Genomic DNA, 17,011 nt, shown 5'->3' on the forward strand with positions numbered 1-17,011 from the left:
AGTTCCAGGATAGCTAGGACTGTTACACAAAGAAACCCTGTCTCGAAGAAAACCAAAAAAGAGGCAAACTCCATAGTGTTGATAATAAAAAAAGTGAAGCAGGGCTGAAGAATAACACTACTTGCTGGAATTACTAAGTGACTAGTCATGACTGCTACAATCTGAAAAAAGCCCTAATAATTAGTTTATATTGCTGCCTAACAAATCCGACTACAATCTGTTCTGGCCAGTAATATATGTTGTTTTTAAAAAGTCCATGTAGGAAATGTTTTCTTGTGGCTGGAGAGATGGCTCAATAGTTAAGATAGCTCAATGTCCTAACAGAGGACCAGAGTTCAATTTCCAGCACTTATTAAGGGGTGGCTCACAACTGCCTTTAACTCTAGCTCCAGGAAATCCAACATCCTCTTCTGGCCTCTATGCGCACCACCATTGCACATGCATATGTGTACGTGCCAGTAGGCATGCACACACACGCACACACACAATTAAAATTAATACTATATCTTAAGGGGATAGAGAAGCAGTTTAGTGCTTCAGAGCACTGGAGCTTCTTTTAGAGAACCCAGGTTTAATCCTTAGTACCTATAAGAGATTCACAACCACCTGTAACTTCAGTTCCAGAGGCTCCAATGACTACTTCTGATTTTTCAAGCAACAGAAACACACATGGTAAACACACAAATATACACATACCACATGAAAATAATTTTTAAAACTCTTAAAAAAGAAAATATTTTTTCAAATCAAATCAAGAAGGTGTGTGTATATGGGTGTATATGGTTGGATATATTTATAAAGGTATGCAAATGCTAAATTTACTTATTCTAAAGCTTCAAATAGTTTAGATCCACTCACCTGAAGAATGAAGGTTGCTTTTCTAACAAAAAAAAAGATGAAGAAGACACATTAATTATCTACTATTTAGTATGAAATAAAGTACAAAATTTTAACACTACAAGGACTACAGTTGAGAAAACACGCTTCCTATATAAGTATCAATAATTAACATATCTTCACTTACTTTGAGAAAGTCTTACTTTGTAGTCCAGATTGGACTTCAGCTTGTAATGCCCCAGCTTCTGTCTCTCAAGTACTGGGACCCATTCGTGCATTTTAAAGACTTCTATACTATTAAAGGCTTAAAGCTGGTTTCTCAGTTTGTAGTTTTATTAAAAATGTAGGTTTATCAAGAGAATTTGACTTTTAGAAAAATTCTACTTACTGAAGTTATAGATGTGAGAAGTCTCTTTGGAGTAATAGCCTGGAAAAGGAGAGAGCTTAGCATATTTTCTATTAAATATTACAATTCAGAACTTTAATGTTCTTACACAGAAAATAACTGTTAAATATAAACATTATAGACCACACTAAATTCCTTTATCAAGGCTTTTCAAATACTGCTTTACTCTTTGGAAGTAGAGCGTGTGTGTGTGTGTGTGTGTGTGTGTGTGTGTGTATAATGTCCTCTCCACTTCTACCCAAAAAAAATTTAGAATAAAGGAAGACTTTAAAACTGGAGACAGACAAGCCGGGCAGTGGTGGCGCACGCCTTTAATCCCAGCACTCGGGAGGCAGAGGCAGGCGGATCTCTGAGTTCGAGGCCAGCCTGGTCTACAAGAGCTAGTTCCAGGACAGGCTCTAGAAACTACAGGGAAACCCTGTCTCAATAAACCAAAAAAAAAACAAAAAAAAAAAAACAAAACTGGAGACAGACAAAAATTTCTTTTTTTTTTTTTCTTTTTCTTTTTTGGTTTTTTGGAGACAGGGTCTTTGGGTAGCCCTGACTGTCCTGGAACTCACTCTGTAGACCATGCTATCCAAGATCTGCCTTCCAAGTGCTTGAATTAAACTCATGTGCCCCAACCACTCAGCCAGAAGAAATGTCTAATGACTTAGGAAGAAAACAAAAGAGCAAAAAAGGCGGAAACCAAGACCCCAGTAATCATATTTCTCAACCTTGGCCTTGCAGACCTGCAGAGACAGGAGCACAAGTAAGCTGAAGTAAGCTATAAACTCAATTTTTAAGCAATATTCAGAAAATAAGATATTTGCATGTATTAGAAGGGCCCTGATTACACTTATCATGATGACTTGTGTATGTTTACATTCTACAGTCATACCTACTTAATTCAGTAAATAGAAATTTGGATCCTGTAATTGATTTAAAAAAAAAAAAACTTTAAATCACTGAAACTTACCAGGGAGTGGCACCATTAGAAGGTGTGACCTTAGAGTAAGTGTGGCCTTGTTAAAGAAAGTGTCACAGGGGATGGACTTGGAGGTTTCAGAAGCCCAAGCCAGGCCTAGTCTCTCTTTCCTGCTGCCTGCTGATTCAGATGTAGAACTCAAGCTACCTCTCTGGCACCATGTCTGCCTGCCATGTTTCCTACTGTGATGCTAACAGACTAAACCTGAACATAAGCCAGCTCCAATTAGATGCTTCCCCTATAAGCACTGCATGGCCACAGTCTCTCACAGCAGCAGAACACTGGCTTAGATGCTTTTACTAGGTCTCTGTAACTCTCACCTTGGACTTTGATGCTTTCTTCTTCTTATCAGGGCCAGATGAATCTTTCTTTTGTACCTACACACAGATCCAAAGATAACTATCTTAAAATGTGGTATTATTAAGGAAATATATTATTATTCATTTCAGAAAGCTTTTTAACTGCTTACCAAGCTGTAAACTTCAACATTTATTTCAAAGTCATTGGAAACATCATTCCTGGAAAAAAAAGTATTAAATAAAACTGTAATAAAAAACTAAACTCATGTCTTTAAAAACAATGCACAAACACTGTTACAAGACTCAAAGTAAAAGATTCTATTGTATTTTTAAGAAATACAACTAAACCTGTAAAGAATAATAAAAAAATGGTACAAACATATATTTTCTAAGATATAGTTCAGAGATACTTGTGTTATAAAAATCAAGGTCTTTACTACTAATAAAGTAAGGCCAGTGAGGTAAATGTGCTTGCAACCAAGGTTGCATGAGCACTGAGCTCTATCCCAAGACCCAAGAACAAAAGAGGACTCCCACAAGCTGTCCCTCTGCTTCCCTCATTCCTGGGCTGCTGTATGCAGGTAATTTTAGAAGTTCATAGGATAAATAATAATAGTAATAATAAAAGCAGAAAGATTTTTTCAAATTAGATTTTGACTGCAGTTTAATATGTATTTGATACTAATTATCTTTTAGTGATAATAAAATATTGTTACAGCTAGGCAAGATGGCACATGCCCTTAATTCCAGCACTTGGAAGACAGAGGCAGGCAGATCTCTGAGTCTGAGGCCAGCCTGGTCTACAGAGCAAATAACATGATAGCCAGGACTGCAAGGAGAAACCCAGTCTTGAAAACTCAAAACTCAAAAATAAATAAATATTACGTGATTTAAAGCACCTATAAAAATAATGGTGCAAAATACTGAAGCACAATATATACTGAATATCTATAGTCAAAAAAGTATCAATGAAAATAAATCAGAAAGAAGAGCTAAACTGAGCAACTGAAAATTGAGTTATCTGCTCATATTTAAAGAATAAACAGGGGTCCAGAAGATGGCTAAAGGGGCTTGCTGCACAAGCCTAGCAACCTAAGTTCAATACCCAGAGCTCACATAAAGGCAGAAGGAGAGAACAGATTCTAGTTATCCTCTAACTTCCACACATGCACTATTAAACACAAACCCATGCACCCACGTCATGCAAGCATACATACACACACACACACACAAACAGATAATAGTTACAAATACATTCTTAAAGATTAATTATTTTTATTTTAATGTATGTGGGTGTTTGGTCTACATGTGTGTCTGTGTACCACACCTGTATGTGGTGGCTGCAGAAGCTAGAAGAGAGCATTGGATCCTCAGGAACTAACTAGAGCTACAAATTGTTGTGAGCTGCCACAAGGATATTGGGAACTAAACTTGGTCCTCTGAAGAACAGACTATGCTCTTAGCCATTGAGCCATCTCTCCAGAGTCTCATAAATAAACTTAAAAGGAAAAAGAAAGAAGAAGAATAGAAGAAAGAAAAATTTGCGGGAGGTGCTTCAAGGGCTTATCTCTACCTGAGACACTGGCAGCTGATGGTTACTGGGGTGGGGGTGGGGGAAGACATGGGACTTTTTTTTCAGTAGGGCAATCACTGATAAGTTGCCCATGCTATTGTAAGTAACCCCTTACCCATGGTCCTGTAAGCAACCCTAATTTAAACTCATTAGCTCACTGAATAATAACTAAAATAGACAAATTAAGGGGATGGGCTGTAGCATGTGGTAGAGTACTTGCCTAGTTCACAAGGTCCTAGGCTTGATTTCAGTACTACCAAAGTGAGAAGACAGATGGGAGACTGACTGGGAGAACAAAGGGATCAGCAGGAGTGAGATGAGACAAGAAAGGGTGGCGGGGAGCTAATATAACCAAAAATATATTATTTGCAGGTATAAAAATAACATGTCATTATGTATAACATATGCTAATAAAAATATTACATTAATTAAAATAAATTAGCAAACAAATATAAATACATTTTAAATACTATAAAAGTTTGGGGTCTGGCAGTGCTAGCACATGCTTTTAATCCCAGCACTAGGGAGGCAGAGGCAGGTAGATCTCTGAGTTTGAGGCCAGCCTGGTCTACAGAGTGAGTTCCAGGACAGCCAGGGCTACACAGAGAAACTCTGTCTCAAAAAATACCTCCCCCCCCCCCCAAAAAAAAAACCAACCTATAAAAGTTTGGGATGTAGTTTGCTGATAATGCATGTTTAGCATGCACAAAGCTGAGTTCCATCCCATATACTACAACAGATAAAACGAGATCATAAGTTATCAGTCAAATGCTGAGGTTGTCTTACTCTATATAAAGAAAAACTTGTCTGAATCATGAGATACTCAGTTTACTCACAGAGTAAATGTGGTGGTGAATGTCAGAGCGTCACCACTCAGAGAGTTTGAAGGACTTGCTAACGGTGTGGCGACCATATGCTCAGATCCAGCTTTTAGCATAATTAAGTAGTAGTAATTTGATGCATCTGTAATAAGTAAACACATTGCAAAATTAGCAAAAGAGGATCAAACTTCACTAGACAACATTCTGGAAGGTCAGAAGTCATAACGCACCTGACCCACATAAAATTTATATTTACAATGTCTAAGATCAGATTTCTCAAAACAAAAACCTAAGAAAGACAAGCTGATACGTATAGTCTGGGGATAAACATAAAGTCTTCTACTTACATAAAGCAAAATAACTTCATTCTACATTCCTCCCTTTCTGCTATAATTTATTAGGCAGTAATAAGTATATACCTCTAAAAGGTAAATTATGATTTGTTATTTCAAAATTTGATTTAAAAACCATTAAGGGTTACTCAGGGATAATATCTAATAAAAACAAACTATTATTCACTATCACTAAGTAACAATATTTCAAAGACTAAATTACCAAGTTTTCTGCATGATACTAAAATCAGGCAACAGGAAAAATTATAACCTAGATTAGCTCATTTCTACAATAATACTCAAACTTTTCTTCATTTGTTTGTTCAGAAATAGGAACGCCTTCTCTAACCCAGGCAGGCCTTGAATTTGAGAAGATATACTTTTGTAATCTTCCAAACTACTGGGATTATAAACACAAGCCGCCACATCCAGTGAATGTTATTAAAAAAAAAATTAAGTCCTAGAGACTGAATTCAGGGACTCAGACATGTGAGGCAGCACTGGGTCTCAACTATACCCCTGCCCCCTCCCTACCCTGTTTGGAGAAACACAGCTGTCACTTGGTTGTTCCATCTGGCCTTGAGCTCAGGACCACTGCAGCCTCCCAAGCAGCTGGGATGACAACCTTGTTCCACATGGTCCCACTGAAGGCTCAACCATGTTATGTCTCCATTCTTTCCCCAAACCTTAAATTCACTTTTCAATTTTAAAACTTCTTTACTCCAAAGAAAATGTTCTAATTAAATAAAAATGCAAAAGAATCTTAAAACAATTCTTATCCAATATTTCACATGAGTTTTCTAGAAATATCCTGCTGTTTTCAGAGCATACTGCCATATTCCTCTTTACCCATATGACTCTCATGTGATTTTTTTGTAGATTAGGCAATCTTAAAAGGTCACTGTGGTTATCCAATCCAGAAAAGAAAAGGAAATAGAACTTCAATATAGTATAGTCACTGAGCAATTATCACTCACACAACCAATAATTCAAAATTTCTAGAAGGAACTTATAAAATGGGGTGAATTTTAACAATAAAGTAAACTTTTTAAATGACCTGGCAGATAACAAAACTAATTAATGAAATGTAGGAGAGGGGTCCCTTGTTCTATCCCGGCCACCCTGCTAGCTTACACCCAAAATAATCACACAGAAACTGTATTCATTTAAATACTGCCTGGCCCATTAGTTCTAGCCTCTTATTGGCTGATGCTCACATCTTGATTCAACCCATTTCTAATAATCTGTATGTCACCACGACATACATGTCATGGCTTACTGGAAAAGATTCAGCATGTCTGACCTGGCAGCTCCATGGCGGCTCTCTCTCTCTCTTTTTTATTTTGGTTTTTCGAGACAGGGTTTCCCTGTAGTTTCTAGAGCCTGTCCTGGAACTAGCTCTTGTAGACCAGGCTGGCCTCAAACTCAGAGATCCTCCTGCCTCTGCCTCCCGAGTGCTGGGATTAAAGGCGTGCGCCACCACCGCCCGGCTCTCTCTTTGCTTTCTTTCCCCAGAATTCAGTTCTGTCTCCCTGCCTACCTAAGTTCTGCCCTATCACCAGGCCCAAAGCAGTTTCTTTATTAACCAATGAAAGCAACAGAAATACAGAAGGTCCTCCTATACCAATGAAAGGCAAATGTCATGCCTTGTCAAGATAACCTAGGAAAATGTTTTCTGTCATATTATGTTTGGCCTTACTTTGAGATACAGTGATATACATACTTGCATGGGTTGCTAACCCTATTATGTAAAATTTCCTCTAACTATTTAATATGAGAAATTGTCCATACAATATGAGGAACGAAACTGTAATGATGTGGGAGTCCCCTCTGTATGCTGTGATTACCGTTAATGAATAAAGAACTGCTTTGAGCCCACAGTAGAGCAGGGCAGGGTGGAGCAGAGCTAGGCAGGGAGGACGGCATTGAATGCCGGGAGAAAGAAGGGGGGAGTCAGAGAGACGCCATGAATTCACCAGAGATAGGCATGCTGAATCTTTGCCAGCAAACCACTGCCATGTGGTGATTTACAGATTAATAGAAATGGGTTAAATTAATATAAGAGTTAGCCAATAAGAAGCTAGAGCTAATGGGCTAGCAGTGTTTTAATTAATACAGTTTCTGTTTTATTATTTTGTTTCTGGGCAGCCAGGATGAACAAGCATACCACTGCAACAATGTAAGATGGAAGTTTTGCATCATAATGCATACTTATATCTTTCTCAAACAAATGCAGTCTAAGTGGACTTCACAATTATCTGTGTAATCCAGCCTCATACCTGGTTTCTGAGCGGTGCTGCAGACAAAATCTGCTTTCAGAGGCAAGCAGATTTCTGACAAAGTGACTGACCCTTTGGATGGAACAAATTCACTCTGAGACACAATACCAGCCTTCTTCCTCCTCTGAGGCCCTTCATTCTTCAGCTTATTCAGTTCGTCAATCAGAAGTGCTCTCTTCTCAGCTACATAGAAATATGCAAGTAAGGATTCTAAATATTAGAACTGCAGCTGGACCTGAATGAGGCCAAATCATGAAAGCACATTGAGTTGGCAACTGAACAAAACAACAGAGACAAAAATCAGTTACCGTCTCTTCGACGGAGCTCTTGGGTGAAATGTCCTCTGCTAGTCTGCTCCCAGCTCCTTACAAAGGGCCAGTTTTTAATCGGTTTTCTTAATGAGGTGTCACCTTCCCACCTCAACCGCTCCATTCCCACATTAGATGTAAGACACAGACAGGAATGGCACATGTATGTTCATTTAGGATACTGTATTCCAGGTGCCTTATACATACTTGCAATCAGAAGAAGTCTTTCTGCTTCAGCTTCTTCCAAGGATCCTTTCCCATGTTCTTCATCAACACAACAGTTCAGAGCCTGGCTGGCTTGATAGATCACTGTCTGCTGCAAATTTATGTCATTACTGAGCTCCTAGTGAAAGCACAAGAGGAATTAATTAATCATCATTACCACTTTATTTAAACTTTAATTCTAATTAAACAGACTGCACAATTTCCAAATATTTTAAAAGTCCAAATGTTAGTTTTACTGCACAAGTGTTTAGATTACAGATTCTATTACTGTGGGTTAGCTAGGAACATAACTGTGAGCATCACAAAAAATATAACAGTAAAAGGTTGTAAATACAAACAATCAAACATTAGTTCAAAGTTAAATTATGTGATGAATCCAAGATGTTCCTGGCAGCACTTATCCGTGCACACCTTCCTGTGGCCATACTTCTGAAAATAGCATGTACATCACACACCATGTGACACCAATGAAGACAACCTACAATGTGACACTACTGTATTGCGGGAGGCATGGAGGCCTTTGTGATCAGATATTTACTAGGGATCTCGGAATGTTAAGCACACAGAGTTATCCCATCAAGGGAAGGGATGAAAAACCTCCTTATCAAGAAGGCTGGAGCAGACACTCAAGTTTGGTGACTAATACCAGCTACTAAGTCCTGATGAACCAAACTGTCTTCTTGTCTCCCACAGCTCATGACTCTGCTGGCTATGAAGGTCACACTCTATGCCATAAAGTGAACTTTTAGTATATATGCAGTTTTCTGCTGCCATAAAACAAGACAGTCAGGTGGCGTGGTGGCATATGCAGATGCAGAGCCAGGGGAATCTCTCAGAGTTTGAGTTCAAGGCCAGCCTGGTCTACAGAGAAAGTTATAAGACAGCCAGAGCTATATAGAGAAACTGTGTCTTGAAAAGCCACAAAACGAAACAAAACGAAGAAAAAAACCCACAACAGTCCTTTAATTTCCACACTCGGGAGGCTGAAGTAGGCAGACCTGAGTCTAGGGAAGTCTGGGTACATACCAAGCCCAAGCTCCAGGCCAGCTAAGGTTACATCAGGAGACCCTGTCTCAAAATAAATAAATATACCATACTGCCGTAACTAATTGGAACTTTTTTTTTTTTTTGAGACAGGGTTTCTCTGTAGTTTTTGAAGCCTGTCCTGGAACTAGCTCCTGTAGACCAGGCAGGCCTCAAACTCACAGAGATCCGCCTCCTCTGCCTCCCAAGTGCTGGGATTAAAGGCTTGCGCCAGCACCGCCCAGCTAGAACAAATTTTTAATATTTTCCTACCACTGTTTCTTAGTAATTAGTAACAATTTTAAATTATAGTGTATTTTTGTTTTCAGAAGTTGCTATTGTGCTGACTTGAGCTCCACATGGTCACTTGGTGGGTCAATTGGCAAAGGGTCTGCTGCACAAGCATGGGGACCTGGGTCCTGATCCCCACGCCCACATAGAAAGCACCAAGCAAACAAAACATTTTCTTTAGCATAAAACCCCTTTAAGACCATAGTAAGTTTCACATACCATCATCCAGCTAACAGTTATAATTAAGTTTTGGGCAGTAGAGAGGTGCTGGGGATTGAACCCAGGGCCTCACACATGCTAGGCATCACTATACTACACAATCTGCTCCAGTGTGATGATGTCACAGCACTGTGAACCAGCTTCCAACTTTCTAAGAAGGGTGTATTCCTGATGTTAAACTGAATCAGGAGTAGCTAAGATACTACTAACATAACACCCACATGCTAGCCTCACTCCAGTCCCTTGGGGCCAAGATTAGTAGGGCCACAAGCTCACAATTTAGTTCAAGAAAGTCTACATTCCCTTCACATGCGAAAACATACCTGCATTTTTTGTTTGATATTAACTTGACAAGAAAAGACATTATTCTTTTCACCCAATTTTGAAGCAACATCTTCTTTTCGAACAATCACTTGCTTTATGGAAGGACGCTCTGCTTCTTTGAATCTTTGAGACCTGTATGCATCAATGCTGCAGGGAAAGAGCCACTGTTAGAGATCCACTGAACAACAGACGTTATCAAACGTCACAGAAACCGAATCTCACACTTAAGCATCAGCGCATTCCCCCAAAATGGAAGTGTCATTGGTGAAAGGAAAACTGACAGAAGTTATTCCAAGCTGGGGCTGCTCATCAGTGGCAGGCTTCCTGCTTAGCACACCTGAGGTCCTGAGTTCACTCCCCAGGCCACAGTCATCCCAAGCTTACAAAGCTCTGTAAACAAGAGCTAAGCTGTGATGTTTCTCATGTCAACCTCAGACAACACGGTGGAGGTGAGCCTTCCCCACACACCTTACCTATAGAGAAGATCACGATCCTCAGAACTAATGCTATCACCAGACTCGGCTCGAGGAACACGGGTTCTCTGGAATTTTCCTGGTTTGGGACTTGCAGCACTTGGGCTAGTGTCTCCTAACTCCAATTTGGGTGAAGAAATTACATTCTACATAAAAGTAAACAAGTAAATGAGATGTTAGACTTTCAACTTTGTTTTTATATATATTTTTTGTTTTTATTTAAGAGACGTGGTCTTCATTATCTAGTCCAGGCTAGTTTCCATCTCTTGATCTTCCTGCCGAAACCCCCTGAAACCTGGGGTTGCAGACATGTATCACCACACCCAGGATTTACATACCAGATGTTATGGATGTACAACACTATCCTAAATGATACTTCATTTAATTTTGAATTAATAATGTAATTAATTCTTTTCTGTTATTAGGACATACATATCTAACACATCTACTGCTTTATAATAAAATAATAAAACAGATTGAATTTCTACAAAATAAATGGATAAAGAACACACAAATCAGCAAATACATGAAATGCACTGAAGACTGAAATACCTACTGCCACAGAAGTACTGGTCCACAGAGAAGGACCAAACATCACAGAACCAAACTTTAAAAGCTCAGCTGGGGGCTGGAGAGAGGACTTGTATTTAAGAATAATGGCTGATGTTCTAGAAGACCAGGGCTCAATTCCCAGCACTCATATGGTGGCTCACAACCATCTCTAAAATATAGTCCCAGAGGATCCAATTCCTTTTATGGCTTCTGTAGGCACTGCACATACATGATACATAGATAAGCACTCAGGCAAAACAACATACACATAAAACTAAAAATGAAGAGGGGAAAAAAGTTCTTTAAATCTGAACTGAGTCACAAAGTTCTCCCTCATGCACCATATTCGCCTGACCTCTAGTCAGCCAGCTAACACTGACTCAACATCTCCACAACACTGTTTATAGGAAGATGCTTCACAGCCAGCAGGATCCAGAGATGCTTTTCAAAAGTTTGTTGAGTTTAAAAGCACACATTTTACTACACAATTAAACATATTTATTTCTCACTGGCAAAAATATGTTAACTTTAAGCTGGGCAGTGGTGGTGCATGCCTTTAATCCCAGCACTCAGGAGGCAGGCAGATCTCTGTGAGTTTGAGGCCAGCCTGGTCTACAAGAGCTACTTCTAGGACAGGCTCCAAAGCTACAGAGAAACCCTGTCTCAAAAAACCAAAAAAACCAAAACAAAACAAAACAAAACAAAACAAAAAACCAAAAAAAAAAGTGCTACCTTTAATAGTTCCTAGACTAACTGATAAAGATGTACTTGAGCCTTTTAGAAAGTCTTAAAATTCATGGTATGAAACTGCAACACCAACCTAAACTTACACCAACCTAACAATACCACACCAACCTGGGCCATATGAGAACCTGTCTCAAAAAATAAATAAATAATAATTAAAAAAAAACCCAAACCAACAAAACCTTTTAAATAAAGTACTTCTAATTGAGCTCATAAGGTGATGGCAAGTAACAGAGGTTAGGCCTCAGTGAATGCTACTTGTATTTCCGAACCTAAATATAATTAAGACTTAAAGATTCCATCAGCCCTAGAATGTAGGCAATAGCTGACCTTGTATAACAGCTGAGAGAACCATGTGATTGAGAAGCTGCAACAATCACAAAACACTACAACCAGAATTGAGCCCAAATGTCATGTTTGTTAAAATATGTCAATGTTTACCTGAGGTCACAGGAACTACTAGAGTTACTAAGAAAATTCTAACAGATTTATACAACCCCACTGTGTAGAGGGAAATCCATCTACAAAAAGTGGAAGAAGTATATTATTCAGTGTATTTGGCATTAAGCCTGTGTACATGTCGTCTTTTCTTACCTCTAGACTTACCACACCAACCGTCTGAGCCAAGGGACTGAGCAAAGACATCGAGGAGATATTCAGTGCATCTTCCTGCTCTTCGCTGGTCTCTGCTTCCACTTGCTCCATCTCCTCTTGGCTCTTTTCCACATCCAGTTCTCCTTCCTCTAGGACATCACTAAAGATGTCATTAATGACTTTGGAGCTATTGATATCATCATCCACATTCATTTCAATTTCACGCACTACTTCTGAAAAACATTTCAGTGGGTAGACACTAAGAACCAACGTGGCAGAGGAGGCTGAGTTTCCATTGTTTGCTAAAATAAACAAGAGTTACTCTAAGAAAAATCACTTCCTAACAACGGAGAGAGGACAACTTCCAATGCTTATAAAATCAAGATAAAGTTCATATTTAACAATATTTAAAAAGTTCCGAGATATTTTCTAAGATATAAAGATTAGATTTACAGAGAAAGTAAACGTAGGGGCTGGAGAGATGGCTCAGCGGTTAAGAGCATTTCCTGCTATTCCAAAGGTCCTGAGTTCAATTCCCAGCAACCACATGGTAGCTCACAACCATCTGTAATGAGATCTGATGCCCTCTTCTGGCCAGAAGACATATATTGTATATATAATAAGTAAGTAAATAAATATTGAAAAAAAAAGGAAAGTAAACATAAGATTCTGACTTTCAAAAAGTACTCAAGGGCTGGAGATATGGCTTGGTGGTTAAAGTCTGCTATTATTCTAGAGGACCCAAGTACAGTTCTTAGCACCCACAATGGGCAGCTCACAACGACCTGTAACTCCAGCTCCAAAACAAAACACTTTGCTTTGGCCTCTAAAGGCACCTCTGAACACACCACCATAAAGAGTCACACACACATAATTTAAAAATAATAAGTCACGATGGGCAATTGGTGTGGGAGGTCTTTCTCTCTATGTGTTGCTTCTATTAGTTAATGAATAAAGAACTGCTTTGAGCCTATGGCAGGGAAGAACAGAACTAGGTGGGGAAAGCTAGACTGTATGCTGGGAGAAAGAAGGGTGGAGTCAGGGAGAAGCCATGGAGCCTCTGAAGAAAGATGCTGGGAACTTTAGCCGGTAAGCCACAGCCACGTGGCGATACACAGATTAATAGAAATGGGTTAAATTAATATGTAAGAGTTAGCCAATAAGAAGCTAGAGCTAATGGGCCAAGCAGTGATTTAGTTAATACAGTTTCTATGTGATTATTTCAGATCTAAGCTAGCCGGGCCACCAGGAACTAACTAGCTGCCTCCCATCTCCTACAGGCAATGGTGGCTCATGCCTTTAATTCCAGCACTCAGGAGACAGGCAAGTGGATCTTTGGGAGTTTGAGGCCAGCCTGGTCTACAAAGTGAGTCTATGACGGCAATGGCCACACAGCGAAACCCTGTCCTGGAAAAAAATAAATAAGTAAAATAAAACAATAAATGATAAACCTCAAATAGCACTTCCAAGGAGTCCCTTCTATTGTAGGAGATGTCATCTCACACAGCAGTCAGTGCAGGAAAACGTTAGCCCCATCTAGAGTGATTTAACCGCTAACAGCAGCTCTGCTGACTCCCCATGGGAGGCCTTACCCTTTGGGAGGAGTGGGTGGCAGGGACAACTGTGGTTGAAATGCAAAATGAATAAAAAATAAAAGATAAACAAAAACCAACAGTACCACAGCTCAACGGAAGCTACAGTGTATCCTAGTGTGACAAAAAGGTATTATAAAGTAACAGGACGGTTAAAATGAGAGTACTAGTCTTACATTATTTTGTTATTTCTTACAAGGGATCTAGAACTAACAAGAGTAATGCTGTAAACCAACCAGTTTCCTGCTCAGCCTTCAGGTCTGATGTGACTTTTAAGGACTTTTCCTCTTCTAAAAACAATGTTATTTTCAAAGGGCTGGACTTGGTCATTTTGCTTTCAGGGGAACCTAAAAGAGTTTGAGAAAAATCAAATTAATGTGTGTGTGTCGCACACATGTGCCAGGAACAACCTGAAAATGTAAAATTAGAGAATCATAAATCTTTATTAGAAAGCCATACTTGGCTGGGTGGTGGTGGCGCACACCTTTAATCCCAGCACTCGGGAGGCAGAGGCAGGCGGATCTCTGTGAGTTCGAGACCAGCCTGGTCTACAACAGCTAGATCCAGGACAGGCTCCAAAGCTAGAGGAACCCTGTTTCCCCCCGCCCCCAAAAAGCAAGCCATGCATGTACTTTTAAACATTCAAATCTATAAATGGAGGGGGAAGTGTTTTATCTGCTTTCTCTTAATTTCCTGTTTTTCTCTCCACCAGGAGGAAAAATGGCAAGTTTTCTTTATTCAGACTATTCCATAATTAGTTTTCACCTAAAAAAAATGTGTAAACAAAATCACTCAAAACTAAGTCCAGAAGATCATTTCCTCAGAAAATAGATGAAAGTATTAGGTAACGCTAACACACTCACTGACAAGAGACTGACAGCATTCCTCTGAGGTGGGAAACATAAGGCATGCCTGTTCTCCCTACTGAATGTGAGATACATTTTAAAGTCTTATCAAAAGCAACTAAATAAAAATAAAATAAAAATTAAGTAAATATAAAAGGCATCCAAACCAGAACAGAATTACCACAATTTCAGCTCACAAATGGCATCACCTAATGCTGACAACCCTGAAGAATGCTACCAAAAAAATAAGGCAGCACATGCCTGTTAGAACTAATAAATTTAGTAAATTCAGCAAAGCTACATAAAGGAGATAATATCAACATCTAAGGGTGGTTGGTGGCTCACACCTGAAATCTTAAAACACATGGCTAGCGCAGAATTGCAGCATATTCAAGGACAGCAAGGGCTACAGAGCATAACACTGAATGATACCAATGATACATACATACATACAAACATACATCTACACAGCCGTGAACAGTCTCAAAATAACTCTAGTTTCTCTGGCTGTCTGGAAGCCTGAGCAATCATCAGCACCGCATAACCCAGATGTGGTAGCACATGCTCACCTGTGATCACCGCATAACCCAGGTGTGGTGGCGCACGCACAACTGTGACCCTAGCACTTGGGAAGTGGGGGCAGGAGAGTCTGAAGTTTAAGGGGATCCTGGACTACAGCTTGGGCTAGGTAAGAAAGTAAAAGAAGAAAATACATAGGAATAAGCTCAACCAAAGAGTCAAACAATTTGTATCTTAAAAACAGCAAAATTCTGCTAAAAGATACAAACACGAGGAAACATCTGGTAAAGCGCCAGCAGGACCAGATAATCTGCACACTCAATGTGATATCTACCAAAATCTTCCTTTACAGGATCAGAAAGGCATCCTCAAATTTATATAGAATTCAAGGACCCCCTGAATATTCAAAATATTTCTGAAAGAAAAGATTCATATTTCCTGCTAAAATGTATTATATAGCTGGGTTCAACTTAATGGTACTTTCTCTGCCAGGTGTAAGGCCCTTGGTTTCAGCAACACATAAAAGGAAGCAAACAATTACAAAGCTATCCATGATGAAGAGGTTGCTATCCAGAATATACAGATGACTACAACAACCCAACCATGAGAAATCGGATGGCTGAAAAACGAAGGAAGCAGGGTTTCGGAGGCAGTGGTGGCGGCAGCTCAGTCAGTAGTGAAGTACCTGCCAATAATCACGAGCATGAGGACCTGAGCTGAATCCCAGAACGCACATAAAGATCAAAGTGGCAGTGTTCACTTCTAATCCAGCACCAGGAAGCTGGAGACAGGCAGATGCCCAGTTTAAGGATCAGCTACCCTCGCCTAACCAGGGAACAACAGGTTCTAGGTAAGAGAGCCTGTTTCAACAAAAGATGGACGGTTCCAAGGAAAAATACCACAAACCCATGTAGACACGCCTGCATGCACACACAGACTGGAACAGGCATGGCAGTACATGCTTATAAACCCAGCACCTGGAGGGACAGTGGCAGAAATTTGAAGTGATTCCAGGCTATCCTAGCCGACCTAGTAAGGTCCTGCCTTTTTCCCCCCAGAAAAAAACAGGTGTATGTGTGTGGGATGGGTGGGTACGGAAGTCATTTTTTAAGAGAGGAAACAAAAATGACCACAAAAAAATATGAAAAATGTCCACCATCGCCATTCAGAAACACAAATAACACAATGGGATTTCACCTTACACTTATTAAGATGGTTACTACCCAAAACAAAAACATCATTATCAAAAACCAGTCAAAACAGAAAGTAACAACGCTGGTAAAAAGCAGAAAAATTAGAACTTTGTGCACCGTTAGTGAGAACATAAGATTGTGAAACTGCAACGAAACACGATGCAGCGGTTCCACTGCTGGGCACTTCCTTCTTCAAAGACTGCAACGGGGGCGCAGGCAACTGCGCACGGCAGCAGAGAGGGAGAAGGCACTGTAAGTGCACACACGGAGAATGCGTGAGCTATGTACACATGCTACGTACACATGGTGGGACAGTGTCCAGCTACAGTGGCCTCCTTCACCCAGGGTCTCACTTTCCAGAAATACACACCAAGCTGTGACAATTCTGGTGCCGTGTGAAAACTGCAGGACATGCAGGAGAACCCGAGTTCTTAGGGAGTTCAGGTGCTAGTCACAATTTTAAGCTTCTCCTACAGAATCTCGGACTGCATTCTTAAAGATTAAAGTACTACTGCGTGTTTCTTCTCATGAGGCATTTTAAGAAGACAAATTCACAGCAACAATGTAAAATGGGAGGATAAAGCATCAAGGAGAA

At 39.8% G+C, this 17,011-nt stretch overlaps 1 protein-coding gene across 1 annotated transcript in view; it reads right to left on the minus strand.

The window, feature by feature from the left end:
• Anln (anillin actin binding protein) overlaps positions 1–17,011 on the minus strand; it is a 59,674-nt gene that overhangs the window by 24,575 nt on the left and 18,088 nt on the right. Inside the window, exons 9-19 of the mRNA XM_042054700.1 lie at positions 14,096–14,206; positions 12,268–12,500; positions 10,378–10,523; positions 9,904–10,051; positions 8,030–8,165; positions 7,515–7,697; positions 4,919–5,045; positions 2,680–2,728; positions 2,531–2,587; positions 1,226–1,264; positions 859–880 (exon numbers count right to left, since the gene is read on the minus strand). Of these exons, the coding sequence (XP_041910634.1) occupies positions 859–880; positions 1,226–1,264; positions 2,531–2,587; positions 2,680–2,728; positions 4,919–5,045; positions 7,515–7,697; positions 8,030–8,165; positions 9,904–10,051; positions 10,378–10,523; positions 12,268–12,500; positions 14,096–14,206 (1,251 nt within the window). The remainder of the gene's footprint in view (positions 1–858; positions 881–1,225; positions 1,265–2,530; positions 2,588–2,679; positions 2,729–4,918; positions 5,046–7,514; positions 7,698–8,029; positions 8,166–9,903; positions 10,052–10,377; positions 10,524–12,267; positions 12,501–14,095; positions 14,207–17,011) is intronic.

The sequence above is a fragment of the Arvicola amphibius genome, chromosome 3 (genome assembly GCF_903992535.2).
Source record: "Arvicola amphibius chromosome 3, mArvAmp1.2, whole genome shotgun sequence".
Classification (NCBI taxonomy): domain Eukaryota; kingdom Metazoa; phylum Chordata; class Mammalia; order Rodentia; family Cricetidae; genus Arvicola; species Arvicola amphibius.